The sequence below is a fragment of the Penicillium griseofulvum genome, assembly GCF_001561935.1.
Source record: "Penicillium griseofulvum strain PG3 chromosome Unknown contig_84, whole genome shotgun sequence".
Lineage (NCBI taxonomy): Eukaryota > Fungi > Ascomycota > Eurotiomycetes > Eurotiales > Aspergillaceae > Penicillium > Penicillium griseofulvum.
This window is the reverse complement of record NW_024467475.1, coordinates 464,405-491,087: the sequence shown is the minus strand read 5'-3', so window position 1 is coordinate 491,087 and position 26,683 is coordinate 464,405. Positions and strand designations below refer to the sequence as shown.

Genomic DNA, 26,683 nt, shown 5'->3' with positions numbered 1-26,683 from the left:
TGGGTATTGGGAGAGCAAAGAACGGTGATGTAGCAGAGCTGCGGTAGTCGAGCTAGCCTCACTAATCAGGTGCCAAGCTTCATCACCGCCCCAGAACCTCGCAGAATTTCCTGTGTGTCCTCCACCACAACAACTCACCTGCCTCCTTTCACTCATTTTCTAAGGTTAATTTTGAATATCGATTTTCAAAATGGCCGCCGCAGTAGCACAGGGAGCCGCCGGCAACAACTCCTTTAAGGTGCGAGACCTCAAAATGATGTCTGTGGGCCACTGATTTCTGATTGCATATAGGACAAGGAGAAGCCGATGGCCGTGCGGGCCTCCAACATCCTCGCTGCTCGGGGTATGTATATTCTCATGTTGCTCAAGGCGCCCATGCTAATGACATAATAGCTGTCTCCGATGCCATCCGAACAGTATGCTTGCTCGAATGTCTGCAGATACCTAGATGAGGGGCTAACAGGAATATAGTCGTTGGGACCCAGGGGTATGGATAAGATGGTGAGTACATTTCAGGTTTTCATTATATCAAGATGCTAATGTTTCTACAGATCCAAACGGCCAAGGGACAGACCATCATCGTACGCAACCCAATTCTATTCGAACACATCGGAAGCCCCAACTGACCCCCGCAGACAAACGATGGAAACACCATGTTGAAGGATATGAGCGTGATGCACCCCGCTGCCCGTATGCTCGTCGACCTGAGTTCGGCACAGGATGTCGAAGCTGGTGATGGAACAACATCAGTGGTTGTCATTGCTGGCAGTCTGCTCGGCGCTGCCGAAAAGTTGCTATCCAAGGGCCTTCACCCCACTGTCATCTCCGAGTCTTTCCAAAGAGCCGCCGGTGCTGCCGTCGAGATCCTCCACAACATGTCCCGTCCTATCAATCTTTCCGATCGGTCCACCCTCCTCCAAGCCGCTTCTACTTCGCTTTCGTCCAAGATCGTGTCCCAGCACTCCGGACTCCTAGGCCCGATGGCCGTTGACTCGGTCCTAAAGGTTTGTGATCCTAAGACTGCTGAGAATGTGGACTTGCGGGACATCCGTATCGTGAAGAAGGTTGGAGGCACAATCGAGGATAGCGAGATGGTTGATGGCGTGGTTCTCAACCAGCCCGTGATCAAGAGCAGCGGTGGCCCCACAAGAATCGAGAAGGCGCGGATAGGTCTGATTCAGTTTCAACTGAGTCCCCCCAAGCCAGACGTAAGTTTACTCGCCTCGAGCTGTTACTGGAACAAGACTGACATTTGGTTTCTAGATGGAGAACCAAATCGTGGTGAACGACTACCGCCAGATGGACAAGATCCTGAAAGAGGAGCGCCAATACATGCTCAACATGGTCAAGAAGATCCAAAAGACCAAGTGTAACGTCCTTCTGATTCAGAAGTCCATCCTCCGTGACGCCGTGAACGAACTTTCCCTGCACTTCCTTTCCCGTCTCAAGATTCTCGCCATCAAGGATATTGAGCGCGATGAGGTCGAGTTCCTGTGTAAGAGTCTTGGCTGCAAGCCCGTCGCTAATGTCGACTCCTTCACCGAGGACAAGCTCGGCACTGCCGACCTTGTCGAGGAAGTCCAGGCTTCCGGTGCTCGTTACGTCAAGATCACCGGTATCAAGGCCCCCCTTGCCTCTTACAACCAGACCGTTTCAATTGTCGCCCGCGGTGCCAACAGCTTGATTTTGGATGAAGCTGAGCGATCTTTGCATGATGCCTTGTGTGTCATCCGCTGCCTCGTCAAGAAGCGTGCCATGATCGCAGGTGGTGGTGCTCCCGAAATTGAAGTGGCCCACACACTCGCCATGCGCGCTCGTGAGCTTACCGGCACTGAGGCTATCTGCTTCAAGGCCTTCGCCGATGCCATGGAGGTCATTCCCACTACTCTGGCTGAGAACGCTGGTCTTAACTCCATCAAGGTTGTGACTGAACTGCGCCACCGCCACGCCCAGGGCCAGCACAATGCTGGTGTCAGCATCCGCAGCGGTGGTGTGAAGGATGATATCACAGAGGAGAACATTCTCCAGCCTTTGCTAGTCAGCACTAGTGCGATTGAGTTGGCTGCCGAGACTGTGAAGATGATCATGAGAATTGATGACATTGCTCTGTCGCGGTAAACGCTTTCCGCGGCCGCTATGTGAGCTGTATGATGGAAAGCGATCTGATCGCGACGAGTAATTAAAAAAAATATCCCGTTCCTGCATAGAATCACTCTCGGACTTGTATACACTTCCTGTGCAATGTATATGGTAAACCGAGCCTCTTGTAATGATACTGTTTTCCGACATATTCTATTGAATGTGAGATTCAGAGTGTAATTAGGCTTAAGGGTGTGTTGACATGGCAGTTCCAATATTTGGGCTATTTAGGGAGTGAGTTGTGAGTGGGATGAGGTTGGTGCTTTGTTGTGGTGTGAGGGACATTACATAAGTTTAGATTACGTCCATGGTGTGGGTGTGAATACGGCAAGCCACTATGTGCACATTTTCCAATGACTTCTATTAAGCTCATTCTTCGCCCTCTAGTATGGCTAGTAGTGCCGTCGAGTAAAATTCAGGAGTCCCAAGCAAATGGAGAGATTGAAATCACATGAAAGAATCAAACCTTGGAAGCTGTTTAATATCAGGCATACATGCACGTTTTTTATATACTTCCTACAACATTATATTCATTAGAAGCTTCTGACTATTAAGAGTAGCAGGCCTTATCTATCATATATGTAATTAGGAAATAAATACAGGCTAGTATAGTTCAGTATAACACAAGTATTTAAATATAAAATATATATAGAGCAGCCTTCAAGCACTAATTGTTCCGATGGACAACTAACAACTCTATGAATAGTATACACACTAGTAAAAAAGCTAGCCTGTAAGAAATGAACTAATCACCGATATTATAACCCAAAATGTAACTGAATAAGGATATCTGAAGCTAAAGACATGAATAGACTCTTTGTCCACGCCAAGAGGTGAACTCGGCCTCGTTTCATATCCCCGGACATTGGAAGCCAGCTCTCAAAAAGTGATATCTGCTTTTCCATACATTATTTCACTAATTGGCGAATATATATACATACACACACATACTGCCATTGAAATAGTGGTCGTGGCGCTTGCTCGCGTTGAATCGCTGGGCGATAAGAGATAGCGTGACGATCGGAACGTCAGCTCCGCTTGTGAACTCCGATCAACAACCATCATGGGGAAGTTCGAAGATGAAGGGTCTTCGGAGGCCCAACCGTTGACTCGGAAATGGTCAGAATCCCACACCTCACAAACATCCACTGACTCGGGCCTATCGATCGCCTCCGAATCGTTCATGAAAAACCACAAGGGAGGCAACACGATGCCGAGGGAGGACGGGGATGGGGATAGATACCGGGATATGGAAGATGGAGGGGAAACTGCATCAGATGAGCCTCTTATATCAAGCGGGAAGAAAGTAGGCTCCTCCAGTCGCCTGCGCCGGATCGTCTGGTTACTGGTGTTGCTTTGCGTCGGTGGCTGGGTGCTTGCCTTCGTGCTGTTCCTCATGCAGAAACGACCCGATGCTGCGGCGCTCTCATCTGCCTCAGGGGTGGAGACTCATGAATCAGACCCGATCACCGGTGGTATGAGCCATGGAAAACCAGTGACACTTGAGCAAGTCTTGTCTGGTACCTGGTCTCCAAAGTCCCATGCGATCTCCTGGATTGCAGGCCCGAATGGCGAGGATGGTCTCCTGGTTGAGCAGGGTGAGAAGCAAGACGCTTTTCTGCGCGTGAAAGACATCCGCACTAGTAAAGATGGTGTTGATAATCTCGAGACCAGAGTGTTGATGAAGAAGGGGTACATCTGGTTTGATGGAAAGTCCATCCCACCGGCCAAGACATGGCCAAGTCCTGATATGAACAAGGTCTTGGTCATGACCGATATTCAGTCTAACTGGAGACACTCGTACTTTGGAAAATATTGGATCCTTGATGTGGCGACGCAGAAGGCCGAGCCACTAGATCCTGGGAACTTGAGTGGACGTGTACAGTTTGCAGCTTGGTCGCCAACCTCCGATGCGGTTGTGTTTGTTCGTGAGAATAACCTATATTTGCGTAAGCTGGCCTCCTTGGAGGTCACCCCAATTACTAAGGATGGCGATGAGAACCTCTTCTATGGTGTTCCAGACTGGGTGTATGAGGAAGAAGTCTTTGCAGGAAATACTGGCACCTGGTGGTCTGGTGATGGAAAGTTCGTCGCATTCCTTCGAACAAACGAGTCAGCAGTCCCTGAATATCCTATTCAGTACTTCCTTTCACGGCCATCAGGCAAAAAGCCACCGCCCGGACTTGAAAATTATCCTGAAGTCAGACAGATCAAATATCCGAAACCCGGCAGTCCGAATCCGATTGTCAATTTGCAATTCTATGATGTCGAGAAAAATGAAGTTTTCTCATTTGAGATGCCCGAGGACTTTGTTGATGATGAAAGAATTATTATTGAGATTGTCTGGGCATCTGAGGGTAAGGTCTTGATCCGAGAGACCAACCGCGAGAGCGATGTTGTGAAGATCTTTGTTATGGACACAAAGGCCCGAACTGGCAAGCTGGTGCGATCAGACGATATCGCAGCTCTGGACGGTGGTTGGGTTGAACCTTCACAATCGACTCGGTTTATTCCCGCTGACCCCAAGAATGGTCGACCACACGATGGCTATATTGACACCATCATTCATGAAGGCTATGATCACTTGGCTTATTTCACACCTTTTGATAACCCGGAGCCTGTGGTGTTGACCAAGGGTAATTGGGAAGTTGTCAAGGCACCGTCCGCTGTTGATTTGAAGAAGGGCCTGGTTTATTTCATTGCCACAAAGGAGGCCCCAACTCAACGTCACGTATACTCGGTCAAACTGGACGGATCTGATCTTCGACCTCTGACGGATACATCTGCACCCGGCTATTTCGATGTTTCGTTTTCCCATGGAGCCGGTTATGGTTTACTCAGCTATAGAGGCCCATCAGTCCCGTGGCAGGCCGTGATTAACACGCAAGGTGACGAAATTGAGTTCATAAACCTCATCGAGGAGAACCTTGAACTCGCTAAGTTGGCAAAAGATTCCGCCCTCCCAACGGAGGTGTATACTAATGTAACCATTGATGGTTACACGCTCCAAGTTCTGGAGCGCCGGCCCCCAAACTTCAACCCTGCAAAGAAATACCCTGTGCTTTTCTTCCTATATGGTGGACCAGGCTCACAAACTGTGGACCGCAAGTTCACAGTTGATTTTCAGACATATGTCGCCTCAAGCCTGGGTTATATTGTCGTCACCGTGGATGGTCGAGGAACAGGTTTAATTGGAAGAGAAGCCCGCTGCGTTATCCGTGGTAATATCGGCCACTATGAAGCCCTCGATCAGATTGCGACGGCCAAGATCTGGGCTAACAAGAGTTACGTGGATGAAAGCCGCATGGCAATTTGGGGCTGGAGCTACGGTGGCTACATGACCCTGAAGGTCCTTGAACAAGATGCGGGCGAGACATTCCAATATGGCATGGCCGTAGCACCCGTGACTGATTGGAGATTCTATGGTAAGATCAATCAACTCTGTTTGTTTTCCACATTCTAACATATTACTTGATAGACTCTATCTATACAGAACGGTATATGCATACCCCCGAGCATAACCCTTCAGGTTACGCAAATGCCTCTATCACTGATGTCATGGCCCTAGGCCATAATGTTCGATTTTTGATCATGCACGGTGTTGCCGACGACAATGTTCATCTCCAAAATACCCTTGTGTTGATAGACAAACTGGATTTGGAAAATATCGCCAACTACGACATGCAGGTCTTCCCAGACTCGGATCATAGTATACAATTCCACATGGCGCATGCGCTTGTTTATGAACGTAAGTTGATTTCCGACATGCTTCCATCTTATGACTTCCAAAGTCGGAAAGGGACACGACTAATTGCGAATCAAGGTCTCTCGAGCTGGCTCATCAATGCGTTCAATGGTGAATGGCGTCGGATCGCGAGTCCGAAGCCACAGAAGTCGACGTGAAGGATCTCGCGCCGCTCATCGACCCTTGCTTTTCTTTTGGATTTTCGGGATAAATACCTTTATTTTGCAATCACCTACACCCTGTTTCAATTATACACTGCTAGCGCTAGATATACATAGCATTAAGCAACAATGGATGCATATCATATTTCTAAGTATTCTCATGAGCAAGGCTAATAAAGATAAAAGGATTGCAGTCGCTGATATATGCCACAATTTCTAGACATGTAAAACAAAAACCGATATAGAATAAATCAGACAAAAACATATTAATAGGAAGGCTTTTAAACATTTCCCAAGGTTCCTCTGGAAACGATCAGACACCAAATGATGCAAGTATGAACAAAATGTAGCGATAAAGATATACAGGAGTGTACTATGTCCAAGTAGGGGGTGGTAAGGAGGGTGAATGAATCAACCTCGAATCAAAACGCGTGACTCTCAACCACTAGGAGAAAGCCCGCCAGCCCGAATGAAGTCATCTTGATTTGCGACACTAACATCCGAGTTTCGATACGGAAGGAAGTCTTCACGTTGCAAACCACGCAGCTGTTCCCGGCCAACAGTTGAGACGGAGCGCGAGTATGATTGAGGACCAGAGGGAGTGTGAGGAGGGGCATTTAGCATAGATAGCCGATGGTTAGAGGACCACATGGGTGACGGCGACCTGTTACGCGGGGAGCCGCCGTTGGAAATCGCGTACTTCGGCGCAAAGACAGGTAGGCGACCGAATGACTCGGTATCCGTGGAGACATTGCTAATGCTCATAGCCGAGATATCAGATTGGCGACTGTAGTAGCCGCCGCGACCGGGTAGCTGAGACGCAGAACTGTAGATCGTGGATATACCGGATTGGGCAGACGAGCGCCATGAGTGTACCACACCTCGCGGGATGGTGATGATCTCTTCATCAACGCCAGTCTCTATGGCGGCTGCCACGTCCGCCGGCTCGATCGGGTCGCCAGCTGCACGGCTGGCCATCATCTTGGCGGATTTGCCGATCCACAACATCTGCTCGTGCTCGCGGAGGTAACGGTCACCACTGAAGGACTTCTGAACAATCTTGCGGGTCATCATGCCGAGTTTACGACGGTGCTCGCTCTTCTCGTACATACGGCGAGTGATGGCTGCTACTTCCTCAGGTGTGGGGGAGGAGGTAAGGACTGGTGCGGGTGATGTATCGTCGCTGTGTTTGCTCCATTCGCCGAGCATGGCAAGCATGCCGATTTGGGCCTTTGCGAGGGCGAGGGCGTCGTTTGGTGCGACGACGGCACTGAAGCGGGAGAAGTCATCTGGGTCGCTGAGTACTCGGAGGGAAGCACCGACGTCCGTGCAGACGACGGGGGCCCCAGTTAGAGCAGCCTCTCCTAAGGCAAGGGGGAGACCTTCAGAGAGAGATGAGTTTAGGAAAAGCCATGTGTTCTCCAGGACCTTCATGGGGTCGGCAGTTCCACGGAGTGTGACTCTGCCACGAAGACCCTTCGATGCGATGATCTCTTGACACTCGGTAGAGTAAGTCGGGGCCTTATCAATGGCGCCATAGATGTCTAGGTGGTATTCGTCGAACTTCCACTGGTTGATGATGATATCGGCAGCGAGGAGGGCAGTCTTGATATCTTTTGCATACCAAACGTGGGACAACATGGTCACAGTCGGACGCTCGGATTTAATTTCCTTGACTGGAGAAAACTTCTGCATGTCAGTGATACCGTTGACGACGGGATCGATTTTTCGGCGGAAAGTGTTTCGGTGCTCAATCGTGCCCTGGCAGGTACCAATCTCGACCTCCCAACCGGGGTTGAAGAAGTCCGCACAGGGAAGGATGATGTCTGCGTGGTGAAGGGTCAAGACGGAAGTAATTCGCATCAACCCAAGAAGCGCGTTTCGAACAAATGGTGAGAGTTTGCACAGGGCAGATGACAGGCACAGATTGGTTTCACGCCAACTGATGGCGTGGTCCCAAATCTGCAAGGTACAGTTGCGCTTGATCTTGCATACAACACCGTACGAGGCACTGACGCTGTGATGCGAGGCTTGGAAGGTCGAAGGAATCTTTTCAGGAACCGGAATCGAAAAGATGAAGAGGTAGCGGTACCAGAGCTCCAAGGCGACATCGAGGGATGCCAATGTAGGAAGCTCAGTATCGAACCAGTCGGATGATGGGATGGTGTTTGGCATTTCCTGGGTCAGCCACAACTCCCGCCAGCTCTGCTTTACTATTTCACTGTTCCACACCTGAGTCCAATGACGGGACTCCTGGAAGTATGTGTTCAAATTCACAAGCGCTCGAGTCGCCTGGTGGATGTCAGACTTTGAGAGATGAACTGCACGGGCACCCTTAACCAAAGCTGCGAGAATCGGAATGAAGTTCATCTTAATGTCGAGCCCGCTTGCGGATGTAACATTGTCCACCTCAGCATCCAGCTTGTTCTGGAACAAACCGTGAGTTGGAGTGAGGAAGTCCATACCCCAAAGCGGGATGAGCTTGAGAGACTGGATATTCTGTTCAGTCTGATGTTTGGGGACACCGAAATCGTTTGCAGACTCGCAAATCATGTGCCATTTGATAGTTCGAAGCGAGTTGATCATATCCCGTCGGCATGCAGAGACACCGCCACCTTCATTAGGCCAGGTACCATTGTCTGCCGCCATGACATGGAGCGTCTTTTCTGTATCTTTGCCAAAGTTCTTAGAACGGGTGTTAACAACAGCATCGCCGCCAGGGCCGAAGTTAAGTAGATCGGTGAGCTTGACAGCGAGTGGTGTCCAGCTGGAAATGTTGCCATCTAGATCCGCACTAGCCATGATCGCATCGGCGCGGAGATCCACATACTTCTTTGCTGATCCAAGATTACCCCAGTCACGGCTGCGCCAGTAAGGGGCAAGGACTTTATCTCTACGCAGAATGCGGTCGTCCATCCAGCGAACAATGATTGCATCGAAGTCAACACGATCCTTCCATGCCTTCCACATTAAGGAGCGAGCCCGAGAAGTCGACACCACAAAGCGCTTCTTCGTCAGACCCAGTGTTCGAGTAAGAAGGTTCGACCGGAGACTGTCACAGTAGAAAAGCGGGTTATCATACACAAAGCTGGTATACTTCGGCTTGGACAGTACACCCAAATAATCGTGCTCAATCATGGGCGGAGTTTGCATCTTCTGCCCGTTGATAGTGGTAAAAATGGTGGGATGGAACTTGTGATCATATAGCCAGCGGCTTTCATAGACATCTGCGCCCTGGACAAAACTGGCCTCAGTGACTTTGGAGTGCGGAATCCAGCGCTCAACCTTCTCGGGATGGCGGCGCGGAGGCGCACACCAAGACACCGTACAACTGATGTGGGATAGGGCGAACTCTGCTCGGAGCAACTCATCACCGAAACGGGGGTTCTTGCGATAGTGGTATTTGAAGCGGATAAGATTGCCATCCTTCATGTAGGAGCCTGATTCAATAAGACCCTTGCGGTTGTACTGGACGCTTTGTAGATGGTTTGTCCCTGACACGCAACGACGTCCTAGCGGAATGCGAGTCGATGATTTGCTAAGTTTGAAGCCCTTCTTAGCGGAGGATTGATAGTCATAGTGGTACTCGTTGGTCACTTTGCCGTCCTTGAACTCCTGTTTGACCAGAAGCAACATGTCACTCGAATAGGTGCTGATGTACTTCAGAGATTTGACCACTTTGGGCTCAGTCTTATGCTCACCAGCATAGTGGTACATCTTGAAACCACCATCAATCTCGTGGTGCCTAAAGGCGGAAAAAGTGCCCTCCAGGCTCTGGATAATGATCTGGCTCTTCTTGATATGGATTGTCATGCCCTTGGTCTCTTCCCACAGCTGCTTGACGTTTTTGCGGCCATGGAAGAGGAAGAATGATAAGCCCAGGTCTTGAACGATCTTGGAATAAACCCAAATCATGTTAAATAAGAAGACAGTTGGCACACGGAAAACAATCGGAAGGGTCTGAGTGACGTGATTGAATTCTCTCTGGAATTCGGGATCTGCGACCAAAGCTACTATAAGGAACTTGACTGTTGTTCCTAGCTTGTGGTAAATGTAGCTAGCTGGTGATCGGAATAGCGAAAATGCAGTTGGAAGCTTCCGAGGTATGTAGGAAATGTACTTTGACGTCTCGGGCTCTTTAGGAAGAGCCGTTTCTCCAGTTCCCCAGTGAGCATAATCGAGAACACTAATTGCAGTAGCTGCTCCAAGGTTACAACGGGCAACATGGATATCGAGGTTGTCAGTATCAAATGTGCAAAGGTTTTTCTGGAGCCATTGACGTTGGCTATTGGAGAGGCTGCATTGTTGACCCAGGCAACGCTTCAATAACACATCCCGAACATCGGCTGGCAGCTTGTCCCAATGTATATCGGCCTCAAAACCAAGGCAAAGCTGTCGGAGGAGTTCCTTCTTAGCCCAGCGTACGACTGTTGTTGTGCTGGCCTCCTCACGAAGCTGTCGAGCCATTGTGTGAGTCACTCCACCGGAGACAATTGATCCTGCCAATGATGCATATTCATGAGGAATACCCATCATCAGCTCTGTGACTGCATGAAGCAAGATTTCAGCAATGATCTGACAATTTGCGCTGATATCAAGGCGCTCGTCTAGGAGTCCTCCCACCGTGATGGCCAACTTCAACTGGTTTCCGGTGCTACAGCTGAGAGCTCGAATGCCGGGACCGAGAGAGCCAGAAGAGACAAGCTCAATGACAATGTCGCCCTTCTCCCACGATGCGATCGCAGTGTTGACAATATCCCTGGAGGAGGGAAACGCCTCTTCAATCCTAAGTTCTTCTCTGCAAGACATCATAGCACTCTTAATTTCGACGGCAGGATGGACACTAGGATTGAGCCTGAAACGGGAATCGGAAGGAAGTAGTGAATAGCTTTCGAAGAAGGTCTGAAGCTCTTGCTGGGACCATTCGGGGTCCGACCAAGGCGTTGTAAACGCATGGAAGGTGCGGTCAAGTTCCACTGAAGAATTCAATTTGATTGGCATACCCATTTTGGCATTCCAGATCGAGAGGATTGCAACGGTCCAGGTGGCAGATCCGAGTCCAATGACCTGCGAGTATGGGAATTTTGGTAGACAAACTGTGAGCGCGATACCAACTGGCAATCCGATACAGATACCAATGAGGAGAGGCTTCAGCGCATGAGGCCCCGTAAAGATCTTTGTGTATTGGTACCAGATCAAACCAGTATAAGCGAGAACGTAACAGAAGAAAACAATCACGCCTTCAAGCGATGCCTGGAAGGTCCAAATGAGAGCAGTGGCAAGCGCAAGACTCCAGACATGCCACAAGAGGAATCTAAAAAGGACTCGCCAGTATACATTTCGCCGTAGTTGTACCTCTTTCTTCTGAGCCGCCCGAATGTCCTTTGCAGATCTGACGGAAATAGGGGCGTTGCCACCAAGTGCGTCATTGAGCTCTTGAGCCTTGGTATCAATGAGCACGGCTCCGATCAAATAGTAGGCGAGGGCGAAGCCAACAGCCATTCGATTGGCATCATTCTCCTGATCGGTGGGAATCTCACCGGTGAGACCAAGCATGCGGTTACCACTCAGCAGTTGTGCCCATTTGTCGAGAAGCGCGATAACGAAGTAGAGGACACCACATCCAATCTCTTTGCTTGATTGACGCCAGTGAACGAATGCATTGTGCAGACGAAGACCTTTCTGGGAGTTGCGCAGGGTGTCAAGTGCGACTTTGGTTTGGATATTCCAACCAGAGCTGAACGGAATCGGCCTCGGAACATCTGCATAGCGGCAATACCAGTCGAGAAGGAAATTGGTGGAATCCCAGTCCCCAGCGAGCTCAACGACCATTTTATCTTTAGATGCCCTTGTGAACATGCCACGCTTCGTCTCAGTTAAGACGTCCTTCAACAGGGCTTCCCTCGCCAGCTTGAGGGCAGCCGGGTCACTCATGCCCGCAAACACCTTCTCATCATCTTTTCCATAGGTAGTGACATACCACTTACGGATCTCAGTATCATCGGTGCGTCGCACGGATTGGTACCAAGTGACCCATTTGGAGGTAACTGAACGCAGGCAGAGCAAAAGCACACCAATGAAGAGATAGATAACAGCGAGATAGACAACTGAGTCGTGGCCAGTCCAGGCGGTGATGATCGGAGACAAGAAAAGGATCGGAATGCACAGGATAATTGACTTACGACCAGACAAAAAGCTCGAACCGGGATAACTGAAGCTTGCAAGCGAGGCGAAAATCGAGAAGTAGAGTGTCAGAGCGACCAAGTAAAGGTAGAAGATGCCACCAGCGCGAGGACCTCGAACACTCGAAATGGCAACAAAACCAATCAAGCCGCCGGCCACAGTGAATGCAATACCAGCGATAAGGCGAATAAGAACGAACATGTTCGCTGCTGCAAAGGCCATCGAGATGAGGTAGTATGGGCCACCGCATGCAATCCAGGTACCAATTGCACCGGAAAGGAGAAGAGAGATCATCAGAGCCATAGTCGCACTGTCCTGGTCCTCATGAGACATGGCAGCAGAGAGATAGAGTCCACGGCCAATCAGGGTAAGCATGACGATATCAATCAATGCCGGAATCGCAAAGACACTCAAAAATGTGAATCGCTGGTATCCAGGCATAGACTTAGGCTGCTCATCAGGATTAACATCAATCTGAGCTCCGGCGTACGATGTAGCGAGCTGCGGGGCACCGTTCACCCAGTTCGGCGGCTGATGGTCTCCGTAGTAAGCCCTGAACCGGTCTGATAGCAACTTCCCGAAAACGCTGGGGGACACGTCGAAGTAAGCTTCACATCGCGATCCAAGGGCAAATGACTCGGCGAAGGCGGCAGCCTGATCGGTATGGTTGTTGAATAGGGGATTCCGATCGGTCACTTCTGCGTAAATCTCATCAAAGGCTCCCCGTCTTGCGGCGCAGAAAAGAGAAAGGGCCATCATATCCACATACGTGTCAACGGAGCCACTTTGAAGAAGCGCGCAGAGACCACTAGTAATGGCAGCGAGGTCATCCTCCCGGCGATATCTCAAAATGTCGGAGAGTACACTGTCGGCTTGATGGAAAAGCTCTATGCAGACATCGAGAGACGGGTATTTGCATCCCTGATCTAGGTACCAGTTGATACGAGACCTAATCAGATCCTCGGGGGAGGTAGATTTCTCAAGGTACCCAACGGTATTTAACGTTTTCAACTGAGTAAAAGAAGGGGCGTCCACCAGTTGCCTGCAAATGTATTTACAGATGGCTTCAGATAGTTCGCTATGTGAATCGGTCAGATAGAGGTGCTGCAAGAGAAGAAGGCGCTCTTCAGGGCTGAGAACATCGATATCTTGAACCAGTCGACGCGGAAGGCCAGTGTCGTGGGAAATATCCTGAGACCAAGCCGCGAAGGTAGCTTCAGCCTCGAAGCAATCATGCCGGGGAAAGCCCTTTGCCGAGAGGAAGGTGTGAAGAATAGTTCCAGCCAGTCCTTGCGCATTTTTGGATACATAAATCTCAATACCATCATGCTCCATATCAAAGACGGCCCAAAAGCGGAAATCAGAGCTCTTACGTAGGCCAGAGTCAAGACAAAGATTCACGTGCAACAGATCGTTGGATGCCCAATTAGCAAGTTCCTTTATAGTGTTGGCTAAATGATCGTCATCTTCGGAGATATCTAGGGAGTCATGAAATTGACGTAGAAGAAGCCCAATGCTTTGGATTTTGCTTGCTGGAACGGGATGAAGAAGGTTGAGAGACTTGAGGCGTCGTTGAGATTGAACAATTTCTGCAAAGGCGAGTGGAGTTGAGTCTGAACCGAGAGGGAAGCAGCCAAGCGAATTGTAGGCCATCCCTGACATGGAGATAGAGAGAGGGCTGCCCTGTGACTTGACTTGTGCGACCCATTCTGGAGGGTCACGTAGTCGAGCAGTCGGGCTATCGGGAGCCTTAGAATCATATTCAGAGGAATGTAGCAGCTTATCAATAGCTGGGAAAAGAGGCTTGAGATTGTCCCAGCCAGCCTTGTTATCCGACGAAGGCATGATATTCAGATTGGCACGCCAGGTATCGTGGGCCTTCATTATTTCTGCTTCCTTCAACCAACCAAACGCAGGAAGAGGTTCGAGAGTTGTAACATTGAGATCTGCATCGAGAAGAGCAGCTTTGTGGCCGATCCAGGTAATGGCGCTGTAAAATCCGCACCATTGGATAGATCTGCGGACTATAGCATTGGGAACAGTGACATTGTTGTCGATTGTTTCCCAGGCCATTACTACAAAGTCTCTCATGCAAGACTCAGAAACAAATGCCTTGATTGTTGCTTGTAGCTCGGCCATCTGGAAATAATCCCGTTTTTCGCCCTGAGGAGTGATGCTAGCGTTTCGAATGACCAAGCCCGCCACGGCATCACTCTGCACAGCCTTTCGGTCCTTCAAGAAATTTGGTGGCTCTGACTCGAGGTAGACTGTCAGGCCGAGGCTGCTGATGGTCTCGAGAAGCTTTCTTCGAGCAGTAGGACGGAGCACATTTTCCCAGTTCGCGAGGAGAACACCGGAAAATGCAGTATCATGAAATCTACTTGCAAGTAATTCCTCGATCGTTTCGATAACGGTCAAGGCCGATGCGTTTGAAGGAATGATTTTCCCAAAATCAACACGTCCCAGTACTTGGCTGCGTTCGTGTTTGGAAATAGCCTTCGCGACACCTGCCTGGAAGGGATCCACAACCAATACATCCCATTCCTGCAGAAGCCTTTCTTGCGAGACGGTAGGTGGGTTTTCGAAGCTTCCCAGGTAGACCCCAAAACTGTCGGGCTTTCCCTTCCGCGGACGTCTGTCGATCAAGTTGAGTTCTCGGTTGGCTAGCTTGATGAGACGATTGGATACCCTGGAGGGCACATTGTCTGGTGGCGGTCTCGACTAAATATAGGCTATAATTAACATCAAAACCGGAGAACAGCTTGCTAGTGGCTGCTGTGGTCATACCTTGTAGTATTTGATAAGTCTCCTTACTCCAGAATATACGATTGACATGGAGCCAACGGCGACTGTGAATAGCAACACTCCAATAAGAGCCTAGGGAAATGATCAGCATATCTTAGTGTTCTGTGTCTGTAAACCAGGACGTCGAACGCCAAGTTGTAAAGAGGACCAGAATCGACATACAAATTGCCACCAATATTCTCTCATATAAGCCCAGCCAAGAGGATGTGGCCTGACTGGAAGAGCTTCTACAGCCGGCATTGTATCAAGATGTCGAGTCCTCGACTCAATATGTCTTTGGGCTCAATATAAGAAGCACAAGGGTAGGATAACCTGTTGCCAACTTGACATGAAAGTTTCTCCAATGCAAATGCTTATAGTGACATGCTTAAACGAGGGACTTGTGTGCTATGCAAGAAGCCAAAGGTGTGTAGAATAAAAAAGTGAAGAGTACAGGGGAGCTTAAGTGTTGGCAAGGCGATAAGGTAAAAGAATAGTGGGGGACTAAAGTGAATTCCCACTTCCCCAAGCTGCATAAGTAAAGTGGACGATTTTGCCTTCTAGGATTTCCCTTGTTCAGTTGTCAGGGGGGTATAGGGTAAAAAAAAGAAAACAATTTACGGAGTAGCTTCGCCTGTTTTGGACGGTTTAGGACAAAGGGTACATAGGCGCCTATTGAAGCAGATATCTCATACTCACGGGGCGAAAATAGCCACAATATCACACTGTGGATTTTCTTCGATGCAAGACTAAAGAAGCCACTAATGCAGCAGGGCTGACCGAGACCTGGAGCCAAGCTTACAACATATACATTCCATCACAGAGCTGCCATTTGTGGCAACATAATGGGATCTATATGGCAAATATCCCAATGAGTAGGGATGCCTATCTATTTCCTTCAGGATGTCCTAACCTTTTCTCAACACATGTTTCTTTTCAAGACATATCTGGTATCGATTTCTGATTTCTTCTAAGCTAAAGGATGCAGTTATGGGCTAGAAGCATCGCATCATTCTGCGGACTCGAGGTCTTGGCAAATATAAAAATAATAAATAATTAAAATGGAAAAAAAAAAGAAAAAAGAAAAGAAAAAGAAAAGAAAAAAGTACAAGGAAGCGATGAAATCAAAAAGGGAAAGTGAACGAACAAAAAATACAGCCTGGTAAGTGAGAATTTGTGGTATTGACCTTGTCAATACATGAAGTGGCCAAACCGAAATACCAATACATACATGTACTTTGTATGAATGAACATTTGTACTGTGTATTTGTTTCCCCACTGAGTCTTTTCCCCTCTTGAATTGTACCTTTTGGTATTTGGAGCTTTTAGCTTCAAAATGTATGGCGTTCTTCATGTCTCGCTTACTTCAATGCCTAGCCTGGAGCCTTGCTTTTTCTTTCATTTTTCAAACAAAAGAAAAATGATTTACTGCCAAGAACAATCGTTGATTGACCAATTATATACCCAGCAAGAGGTGCCAACACAGTGAATTATGTGTCTTCGATTCTCCCCATTTCTAAATCGGACCTGAGACCTCGAAATGAAATAGGAACTCGCCCTCCCAACACCAGTCACCAACGCCACATGTAGACCTGTATAAAGTGTAATCTCTTTTAGATTCGAGATTACTCCGAAATTGACGGGGATCCAAAAGGCGATAGGCCTTCCAAGGTTGAATTATGGCCTGACAAAGGGTTTTATCATGGATAATAAAGACGATCATGCACTTGTGGATAGGTGCAAGCCAAGTCTATTCGTTCAATATATTCCGTACTCGTATTTTTTCTAGCTGTTAATGTGTGACCTTCCCTATTGAGCACTTGGTTAAGATTGCCATGGTTGCCGTGTCAGTCTGGGCCCTGAAGGTCGGGAGCTACGCCTTTATAACATGCGACACTGCCCCTGGTGTTTGACCTGATACTACGCCGACTGTTATCGCCTATCACCCTCCGGTCTCGACTCCTACTCCCAAGATCTGTTGGAGCGACCACTACATTCGTTACTTCTACACACTCGTTGACTGCCTCTGCTTCTGTCTCTGTGTATTTGTCATCTATAATTATCATTAGCCACTCTGCTGGCACAGTTGCACCCGCAACTTCTGCACCATCCACTTTTGTTACTTTTCACCTCGGGCTCAATCCCATCCGGGTCGGTGATCGCCACTACCCCTTCATCGGTTGTGTCGTCTTCCGCTGTTTTATGTCCGCCTATTTCTGCAAGTGCATCTGTGACTACTCCTAGAATGTCGTCCTCTACCATCTCCATTTCGGCTTCTGCCTCTGCCACCCCGCTCAACCACGCTGCTGTTGCAGCTGATATTTTGGTCATTGCTAGAGACGCTGCCTCTGCAAGTGTAGCCAGCTCTGGCCTCAACGGGTACGGTATCCCATTTACCACCCTGGTTGTTCCCTCCGCTGGTGTCACTCTTCCAGATCTCAATGGAACTGCTGGAGGAAATTTCGGTGGTATTGTCATTGCCTCAGAAGTCAGCTATGACTATGGTGGTACTAAGGGCTTCCAGAGTGCCCTGACCACTGATCAGTGGACTCAGCTATATTCTTACCAGCTTGAATATGGTGTCCGTATGGTCCAATACGATGTTTACCCAGGTCCTAACTATGGGGCATCTGCTATCGGCGGATGCTGTGACAACGGTGTTGAGCAACTTGTTTCATTCACTGATATCAGTGATTTCCCCACGTCTGGATTAAAGATTGGTGCTGGTGTCAGCACTAGCGGTCTGTGGCACTACCCCGCGACTATCAGTAATACCACGTCTACCAAGAAGATCGCTTCGTTTGCCCCCACTACAGGGTTCCCTACTGAGAGTGTCGCTGGTGTGATCAATGATTTTGGTGGTCGTCAACAAATGGCCTTCTTCATCGGTTTCGACACTACCTGGAGCTCTACCTCCAGCTACCTGCAGCACGCATGGATCACCTGGATCACGCGCGGTCTGTACGCCGGATATCGCCGTGTCAACCTGAACACCCAAATTGATGACATGTTCCTCGAGACTGAAATCTACTCACCCGCTGGTAAGAATTTCCGTATTCGCGCCCAGGATATGAGCAATATTGCCAGCTGGAGTGATTCGATCAATGCCAAGATGCCCGCCGGCAGTTCTTACTTCGTCGAAGTCGGGCACAACGGGAACGGAAACATCGAAAACTCTTCCGATACCTCGAATTCTGGCTGGGATGCTTGCGGAGCTGCTATTGAATATGAATCACCTCTTGACACTCCTCCGGAGTGGGTTAAACCTCTCGGAACCGGAACTGATTTGTGGCCTGCTGTGCCCACTACTTATGACTGGACTGCTACTTGCACTGCCATGGATGAGCTCCTAGCCTGGTGGACAACCGAAAGCAACCTCAATAAATTCGGTCATATTTCCCACACCTTCACCCACGAGGAGCAGGATAATGCCACTTATAGCGATGTCTTCAAAGAGATCAGCTTCAACCAGGCTTGGCTTAAGGCCGTTGGTATTGACAAGGCCACCAAGTTTACTTCCAACGGTATTATTCCTCCTGCAATCACTGGGCTGCACAATGGTGATGCCCTTCGGGCCTGGTGGGAGAACGGAATCACCAACTGTGTCGGCGATAACACCCGCCCTGCCCTTATGAACAAGGCGAATGCCATGTGGCCACTTTTCACCGCTGCTGCCGCCAACGGTTTCGAAGGGATGCAGATAAACCCTCGATGGGCCACGCGCATCTACTATAACTGTGATACTCCTGCTTGTACCGTTGCAGAATGGATCGCCACCTCTGCTGGTTCCGGTACCTTCCAGGACCTCCTGGCCATCGAGAAGGCTGAGACCATGCGTCACCTCTTTGGCCTCTACCACGATGGCTACATGTTCCACCAGGCGAACCTCCGCAATATTGATGTTGATCCGATCACCATCAATGGAGTCTCTGCCAAGTACTCCATCATGCAAGCCTGGGTGGAAACCCAGGTTCAGGAGTTCGTTCGTCTAGCTGAATGGCCCATCATCACACTCACTCATCAGGAGGTAAGATAAACCTAATCCGACACGCTACGACATCTCATCCATGTGCTGACTCCTTATAGATGTCCGCCTCCTTCCTGGCCCGTTTTAACCGTGACAAGTGCGGCTACTCTCTGGGCTACGCCACCAGCAACCGAAAGATCACTGCCGTCACTATCTCTGCCACTGGAAATACCTGCACTGAGCCTATCCCAGTAACCTTCCCTGTTGCTCCCACCAGCACCCAGGGATTCGCCACTGAGCAGCTAGGTGCTGACCCCCTTACCGTCTGGGTCAAGCTCTCTGGCTCCCCTGTCACATTCACTCTTTCCACCCCCATTTCCCTTTAAGGGATTGAAAGAAAATTGATCTGTCTTAGTTTGGCAGGTCGATGTAGGTTTTGGTTTTTGTTGGCCACCATCGCTTTCATTATGACTTGTGGATGTCTCTTTTAGATGTCAATAATGCCTTTTTATATATGTGAAAGAAAAAAACAACACTGCTTTACTGTTGATACAAAGATTGAATGCCCTATACCTTCTGATGTTTGAACCAACAGCCTAGTCTGTGGGGATACTGAACAGCCTCCTTTCCCAAAAAATGATGTCCCCGTTTTCTAAATACTACCCTGGACATATCACCTGGCGGTCTAGCTCCTGGGCAGAGCGGGACGGTGTCGGGAACTCTACGCTGTGGTCTGAGGTGGTAATGGCGATAGAAGCCAAGAGATGCCAGTGTCCACCTGATCCGGTGCAAGGTGCATAGCACTTCTAGCACACTTTGTACATTTAGTCATTTAACCAAAGAGAAAAAGGATTAGTTTTGTTTCTACTATTGAGAACAAGTCATCCAAATCCAATCGATCAGAGCAAAACATTTTAGAGTAAACAATCAATGGTAAGTCCCCCGCGTCTACTCCATACTATGCGCGGAGTAGAGTAAAAAAAAGGCACAATATGGGCAGTGACTTTTTGGCCTGAGTTGTCTCAACACCCCAAATATCCAAACTGAGAACGGTCATTCGAGCAAATCGATATTACGCCAAGTAACTCAGGAACTTTTCATCATGTCTCAGAAGGGAGAGACCTGTGAATGTATCTAACGTAAATGCAAGTCCAGCAAGGCTGCTGTAAATGTCTGAGATACTGGCACATACATCAACCTATCTAGTCTACCTGCAGCGTACATAGGACGATGGAATCCAGGCCCAAGATCTGGTTCCAGAACTATAGCAGGGAAACATGTATAGTGTGGGGTTTAATGCTGCAACTGCATCACATTGCTCAATAAAGGCAGGGAGAAGAAGGTTTAACGTTAAATTTGGAACCAGGGGCATAAAATGGCACCATTTCGGGGCTATCCGCTGGACTAGACCCCTGAGCATCAAAGCCACTCGGTCTCGGATTCAATGCAATCTGCCTGATTATGTAGGATGTATGTTGTATGCCATGTAAGCCTGCGATTGGAGTTGGCTTCGGGGGTTGGAGCTTAGTCTGACTTCTGCTGCTACTGTGGGGGCTTTTTTCTTCCTGACTATCCCCACCAGCGGCAGGTGCCGGGGGCAAAAATTACGAGATTTAGAATGAGTTAGAAGGAAAAAGCCAGCCTAGCGTGCATTCCAGGCGAAAGACTCACCTGGATTAAAAAGTATCGAACAGGTCAAGTACACGGAGTAAGGTGGTGACTTGTCAAACAGGGAGTTTGTTAAGCATGATCTTGGCATAGACTCTAGCTCTTCGACTCCTTCGGGGAACAACCCGAGATGATCTCGATCAGAGACATATTTGTAATTGCCCGGTCCCGTGGACCTATATCGGTTAGCGGGTGTGGCGTCCCGCAGGTTTGCGGGAAGAAACAGGCGATTGGGTTATCTTGAGGTAGCGCCATCGAGATTTCTCTAGTTTGTTTTAGCGTCTTGGCTGTGGAGAGCGGCGAGTCATGATCATAGCATTGAATTCCAAATAGGCAAAGAATGACAGTGGCAGTAGTACCAGTCGGAACATAAGTGTTCAGAGAAATTTCCAGAGGGTATCCTTGATCTTGTCTGACATGTGAGTAAAAGATTTCTAAAGAGACGGATCATCATTTCAATGTTCAAATTTAGGCTGAAGCCTGTTTTGGTTAGGGCAGAATACCGGCATTTGTTGCAAAAATATACCCATTTGGTTATACAGGTAATTACATAGATATAATACAAAATATAAAATACCCTCTACCCGTAAGGCTAGGGCGCTTGCCAGCACATTATTGACAATGTTCCAAATACATCGGTAACATTGGAAGTTCAAGTGGAATTTTCAATTCTCTCAGCCCTATACAGAATAAAATATGAGAAGACAATAGATTCAGCCCTTTTGGCAAGGCCCAGATGGAGGCCAGTACAGAGTTTAGAGTGCTTAAACTGGGATTGCTCATTACTTTGGTCAAATTACTTTTTCAAGAACTTCTGTTTCTTTCTACAGAGTCTCCAACATTTAATATCCATAAGATCAGCAGGCTCCCGGCTTCGGGAGGTCCACCACCTTAATTTTCGTTTTTCGCCCTTTGCCAAGCGGGGTCTTTGAAATGTTCTCACTAGGCATCCTCATTTCCCCTTAATCGTATACATTGCCCTTTCAAGTATTTTCAGTTTGTTTTGGCTCTTTGCATTTTTCAGGCTTCCAGGTCTTTCCAGTACAGATCTCCCGGGCCTGCGCTCTGGGCCTTGTTTGTTTTAAGCTTGAAGGCGCTTATCTCCCGGTCTAGTGCTGATCTTTTTTGTCTCCTTTTTTTTTTAACTCCCTTAGACAACCCCATACTCTTTCATTAAATACACATACCCCAATATTTCGGTTAACACGCTTGATCTCACATATTACATTCTAAGCTTCTCTCGTCGCTTTATCTCTCGCTTCACATTCTGCCTTAATGGGTGAGCAACCATCCAAGACAGGCTGGTGGGCTTGGTCGACAAAGAAGAAGGCACTTATTTTTGGAACCGTCGCTCTTGTCATCGTCGCTCTGGGTGTCGGTCTAGGTGTCGGGCTGGGGATTGGACTGAAAAGCGGAGACGATGACAATGATAGCGATGGGGGCACCGGTCCCGACACGACACCAACAAACACCACAACACCAACAAACACTACTGTGAAGTGGCAGCCAACCGCTGGCGCCAAATGGCAGATTATCCTGAAGTCCGAGCTGGAGAATAAACAGCTCTCCACCTCGGTGGACGCATCCATCTACGACATCGATCTTTTCGACAACAACAAAACAGTCATCTCAGATCTCCAGAAAATGGGCCGCAAAGTGATCTGCTACTTCTCTGCTGGCTCGTTTGAGGACTGGCGCGACGACGCTAGCCAGTTCGACGACAAAGACAAGGGCAATGATCTAGACGGATGGCCCGGCGAGAAATGGCTGAATGTCAAGTCCACCAAAGTGCGCAATATTATGCAGGCGCGTCTAGATATTGCCGTGGATAAGGGATGCGACGGTGTCGATCCTGATAACATCGACGGATACGAAAATAACCCCGGAGTTGATATCACTAGGGCTGATGCCATAAACTACGTGAACTGGCTTGCTTCCCAGTCTCACAGTCGTGGCCTCTCAGTTGGATTGAAGAATGGCGGAGACATTATTGAATCTGTCATTGATAACATGGAGTGGTGTGTCAATGAACAGTGTGCTGAGTACGACGAGTGTGATACCTATACGCCCTTCATTGAGGCGGGCAAGCCTGTCTTCCACATCGAGTACCCCAAGGGCGAAGATACCAACAACAACAAGGCGGTAACGACCAAGCAGGTAAACTCTGCATGTACGGCCAATGGTGCTGGCAACTTCTCAACTGTTATCAAAAACATGGACTTGGATACTTGGGTCGAATACTGCTCGTGATCTGAGTTTTTATGCTTGGGTTGGGCTCGTCCCATCTCATTGGGAGTTGTATTGCATGTATAAATAATAAAACGTGTTATTTTTAGCACCATCCGTGATCTAGTCATTTTTTCATCGTCTTCAAGCGCTATATGAACATGAGCTAAAAAGAACTTAATTGGCAAGTCGCTACGAAGTGAGTGGTGCCTAGATAGCGAAGCAGGAACGCACCCGTCATTGTCAAGACTTAACGCTTTGCAACATGCGCTATTCTCATAGTGTCTACTTAATGCATCCAACAATCACCCAATTGGCTCCTATTGCCTTCAATTGACGGCATTGACGGCAACGAAACGCAGGATCATGGTACAGCAACCCGGGAGCCCCAAAGCGAAAGCGAATACGCTTTGCTGAGCACATTGTCGCTTTTTTTGGCCTGAATCTGAGCCTGTTGACCTCACAACAATCGCCCAACACCATCGGTATGCGTGGTAGTCAGCTTATGCTCACCTACTCCGACGAAGGATCTTGTTTCAAAGGCATATCATGAGTTGGCTCTGGCACCAATGTCAGCTTAAATGGCCAGCTCATCACAAATCAACTACTCCGTGCCTGCAACACCATCGTTAGCGCGAATCATTTATGTTCTTAGTGCATTTTTGCGCATAGGCTGTAAGCCACGGTAGCTGTGACCACAGCCGCTAATGGAATGTCCAATTCCCCGAGACTTCCGTATGACCAGCCTACTCGTAGCGGGATGTGACGGCACATTGGGCGAGGTTTGTACTGAGGCCCGTTTTTATGCCGGATCAGCCATCCGGCAGTAGCTGCTTTTTGCTTTTTACTTGCAGGGAATTAGACCTCGCTTAGGTATGGCTTGCTTAGTCTAGGCTTTGAAATACCCCGGTAAACGTCAAGGAAATTAATTAACAGGACTTGATCCTTGTCTATTCTCTCTTGCATTTTGCCACCGTAAGTACAACTATAGATTACTCCTTTGTAACTGTTTTGGGGTAGAACAAAGCAATTACTCAATTACCAATTCGCTCTCCACAAGTGGACTCGATGAAAGGATCGGTGTTTGTAGCGTGATGATCGGGGCTAGGAAGAGGAGTTTCCCCAATCCAATATTGATCAGTGACAGACGATGTTTTGTTGGTCTTGACAGTCTTGGCATATGCATTGGAGCAGTGGATTGAAGCGGAGATCTTTGCTGGTTTGATTGGTTAAGTTCGGGAGTTCATCCACGGAATACTCGGCTAATCCTTTCGGGTTCATCCGGTAACTTACTTATGGCACGTGCACATGAGGTATCTTTGCAGTATTTTACAGTACTTTTGGTTAAATTACATACAACTGTCAAGTTCAATGTTATTCAATGTATTTTACGTATCATATGTCAAGTACGTATGTAGGTATGTAGGTAAATCGCTAAGACCTTGAGTTTATTTTTTCTGCCAATAATATATTGAGACTTTGTTTGCCACAGTTGACGTATCATAAAATCCTAATGGGAGCATTGAAGTTGAGCGTGGCCCTTGCATAACCCCTGGGGCTGGAAACTGAAGTCGCCCGTATGTTGTAGTGTTACTCGTGTTACTTACCGAGATAGGTACGACATACGGAGTATGTACTCCGTACTATTTCTCCCCATAGTCAGAATCCAGAAGCTCTTCTTGTCTTCCCAAGCTCAACGCCATAGTTCGACCCAGTTTCATCACACGAAAAAAGATTGCACGTCTCACGGCCGATCTTGATACAAGGACCGGTGTGAACACGGCTCAGGTCACCGCTGTTCGCTTTAGATTTGTTTTTTTTTTCTCTCTCTGCTTGGCTGTTTAACCTTGGAATTCATGCACAGCCACATGTGCTCTACCCGCCCACCGATAACAAACGAACCATGGAAGCCGCCCGCCTCGCATGCCCAGGTACCGAGGTGGTCACAAAAGCAAGGACCCAAGGGCGCTAAGATCGGCTGCCCGAGTGGCTGTCCCGGGGGATCTGCGCCCCTCCCTAGCCATCAACAGTGGTCTGAGCTCCCAGTGGCTGATGATTTGTTCCCTTCGCTTGTTTGGGTTTATGTCCACTTCTTAAACTGCAGTTTCCATGACGGAAGCTAACCGAAAACGAGAGGATGATGTGTCACTTAGGAGACTAACTCAATCTCATGATGGTCATACCAAGCGAGAATTCAAGCCTGGACTCTCTGTAATCTATGGTTAACCAAAAAGGGTGTGGATAACCTCGATTGAAATGCCCGGTTTGAGTCGGTGGCTTTTGAAAAGCTGCATGGGTCACACCATGCGAACTGAACCTCAAACATCGACGCACGCGCAGATGACTGTTCGCAATTTGATCGGATCTACGGAGTACAGAGTAGATCCATGCATGCTGATGTGTTGTAGCTGACCGTGCCACAGTAAAAGCCTATCCGGCGTCCGTCGTTATCCCCCCCAAGCGCTTCCACCATGTACTTTGCACCGGCAATCGACTGTGGTCGGCTTGTTTCAAGTCCGTAGGAACTCAATTTTGGTCAACTCATGCCCGTACGGAGTCGAATCAGCGATGCATGACAGGAAGGATTGACCATACTCCTACTACATTAATTAGTCCACTTCTTCCCGGCGGCTATCGGAGACAACTGTACGGATTAGCCAAAAGATAGATCGACGATTCTTTCCTGGAATACCCGGGCATGCCACGAGAGAGTGGCTTCCGCCACCGGCGGTCAATTTCAGGGGTATAACCCGATTTACAGATACTATGTAGTACATACGCATAGGCTGAAAAACAAGGGTGAAGTGGTAGGAAATTTTCTCAAACTGGATCTAGTAACGAGGTAACAGGGAAAAGCCTGGTCGGTCAGAGCCGGAAGTTGTGTACAAAATCATCTCCAGCCAAAGGATGAGGAACTATTGCCCGCGACGGTATCATTCTGTATTCCGCCGGGGACCGTGGACAGGGGACCAGGGACGGGCGAAAGATTCATTGAAACTGTCATCTGTGCACCAGTCTCGTGGAACGACATCCCACGCCGGCCTGGTTCCTGGAATATGACCCCCTTGGAATGGGACAGGTCAGGTTTGTAACTCGAAACACCCGCAGTTACACCACGCTAAACCTACATGCATACTCTGTATATTTCTCCTGTTCCAACGCAGCGTTGTATCGGAGAGGCTAATTTTGGGATTTATGTATAGCCATAACTTACGTCTAAAGTCGTTATCTAGGTCATGTCCTACACTGCTGTTTCAATCCATGGTTGCTTTACACTATATCAGACTTGCAGCTTACTTTAGCTCAGCACGTGGCTTAGTATAGCAATTTAGACTCTCCAGGGCTGTTTCAAGATGTTCCTGTTGGATATACTCCGTACGAGGTACAGAGGACGTGACCCAACCGTGAATAAAGGATCAAGTCCATCGCTAACTAAAAGAGCAGCTGTGCGATATGCCCTGCCAAGATAATTGAGCGTCAATTCTGCAGGGTTATTTTGGGAGTAGGTACATACCTCCGACCTTTGAGATGGCATTGGCTGTGGGCCTACATGACGCTATCTGCAGGTCTCATAGATCGATCGGATGGCGGTAACTCGGAGACATTGCGAAGCACGCTGGTCTGGGCCGGAACCCGGGAAAGGAAGGTGTTTGAGCATTTTCCATATCGTCGATACTAAATTTTTAAGTCAAGTCAGCTTAGGCCACGTTTAGCTTATACCTCGTACCCAGCGGATGTCCTAAAATGAATTGCATAATCCACTCTCCAGTTCTATATCTATACCCCTGCTCCACAATCTAACCATGCTGT

At 48.5% G+C, this 26,683-nt stretch overlaps 5 protein-coding genes across 5 annotated transcripts; 4 read left to right on the top strand and 1 right to left on the bottom strand.

The window, feature by feature from the left end:
• Positions 1–190: 190 nt before the first annotated feature.
• PGRI_047340 (chaperonin-containing T-complex subunit CCT4) lies at positions 191–2,118 on the top strand (the record flags this gene model as incomplete). The annotated part of the gene is made up of 7 exons (XM_040792447.1): positions 191–238; positions 292–343; positions 394–416; positions 472–501; positions 552–581; positions 636–1,208; positions 1,264–2,118. 7 exons carry the CDS (start codon positions 191–193, stop codon positions 2,116–2,118), a joined length of 1,611 nt encoding a protein of 536 aa, XP_040644414.1.
• A 1,084-nt stretch (positions 2,119–3,202) lies between these two features.
• On the top strand, positions 3,203–6,042 carry dapB (dipeptidyl aminopeptidase dapB; the record flags this gene model as incomplete). The annotated part of the gene is made up of 3 exons (XM_040792446.1): positions 3,203–5,564; positions 5,633–5,887; positions 5,963–6,042. 3 exons carry the CDS (start codon positions 3,203–3,205, stop codon positions 6,040–6,042), a joined length of 2,697 nt encoding a protein of 898 aa, XP_040644413.1.
• A 441-nt stretch (positions 6,043–6,483) lies between these two features.
• Positions 6,484–15,273, bottom strand: gtb3 (glycosyltransferase family 4 protein; the record flags this gene model as incomplete). The annotated part of the gene is made up of 3 exons (XM_040792445.1): positions 6,484–14,949; positions 15,016–15,105; positions 15,196–15,273. The coding sequence occupies 3 exons, from the start codon at positions 15,271–15,273 to the stop codon at positions 6,484–6,486; spliced, it is 8,634 nt and encodes a 2,877-aa protein (XP_040644412.1).
• A 1,984-nt stretch (positions 15,274–17,257) lies between these two features.
• agd3 (putative extracellular serine-rich protein) lies at positions 17,258–19,365 on the top strand (the record flags this gene model as incomplete). The annotated part of the gene is made up of 2 exons (XM_040792444.1): positions 17,258–19,039; positions 19,099–19,365. The coding sequence occupies 2 exons, from the start codon at positions 17,258–17,260 to the stop codon at positions 19,363–19,365; spliced, it is 2,049 nt and encodes a 682-aa protein (XP_040644411.1).
• A 2,557-nt stretch (positions 19,366–21,922) lies between these two features.
• PGRI_047300 (endo alpha-1,4 polygalactosaminidase) lies at positions 21,923–22,897 on the top strand (the record flags this gene model as incomplete). Its single annotated transcript, XM_040792443.1, has 1 exon — positions 21,923–22,897. The coding sequence occupies one exon, from the start codon at positions 21,923–21,925 to the stop codon at positions 22,895–22,897; it is 975 nt and encodes a 324-aa protein (XP_040644410.1).
• Between the last annotated feature and the right edge of the window lie 3,786 nt (positions 22,898–26,683).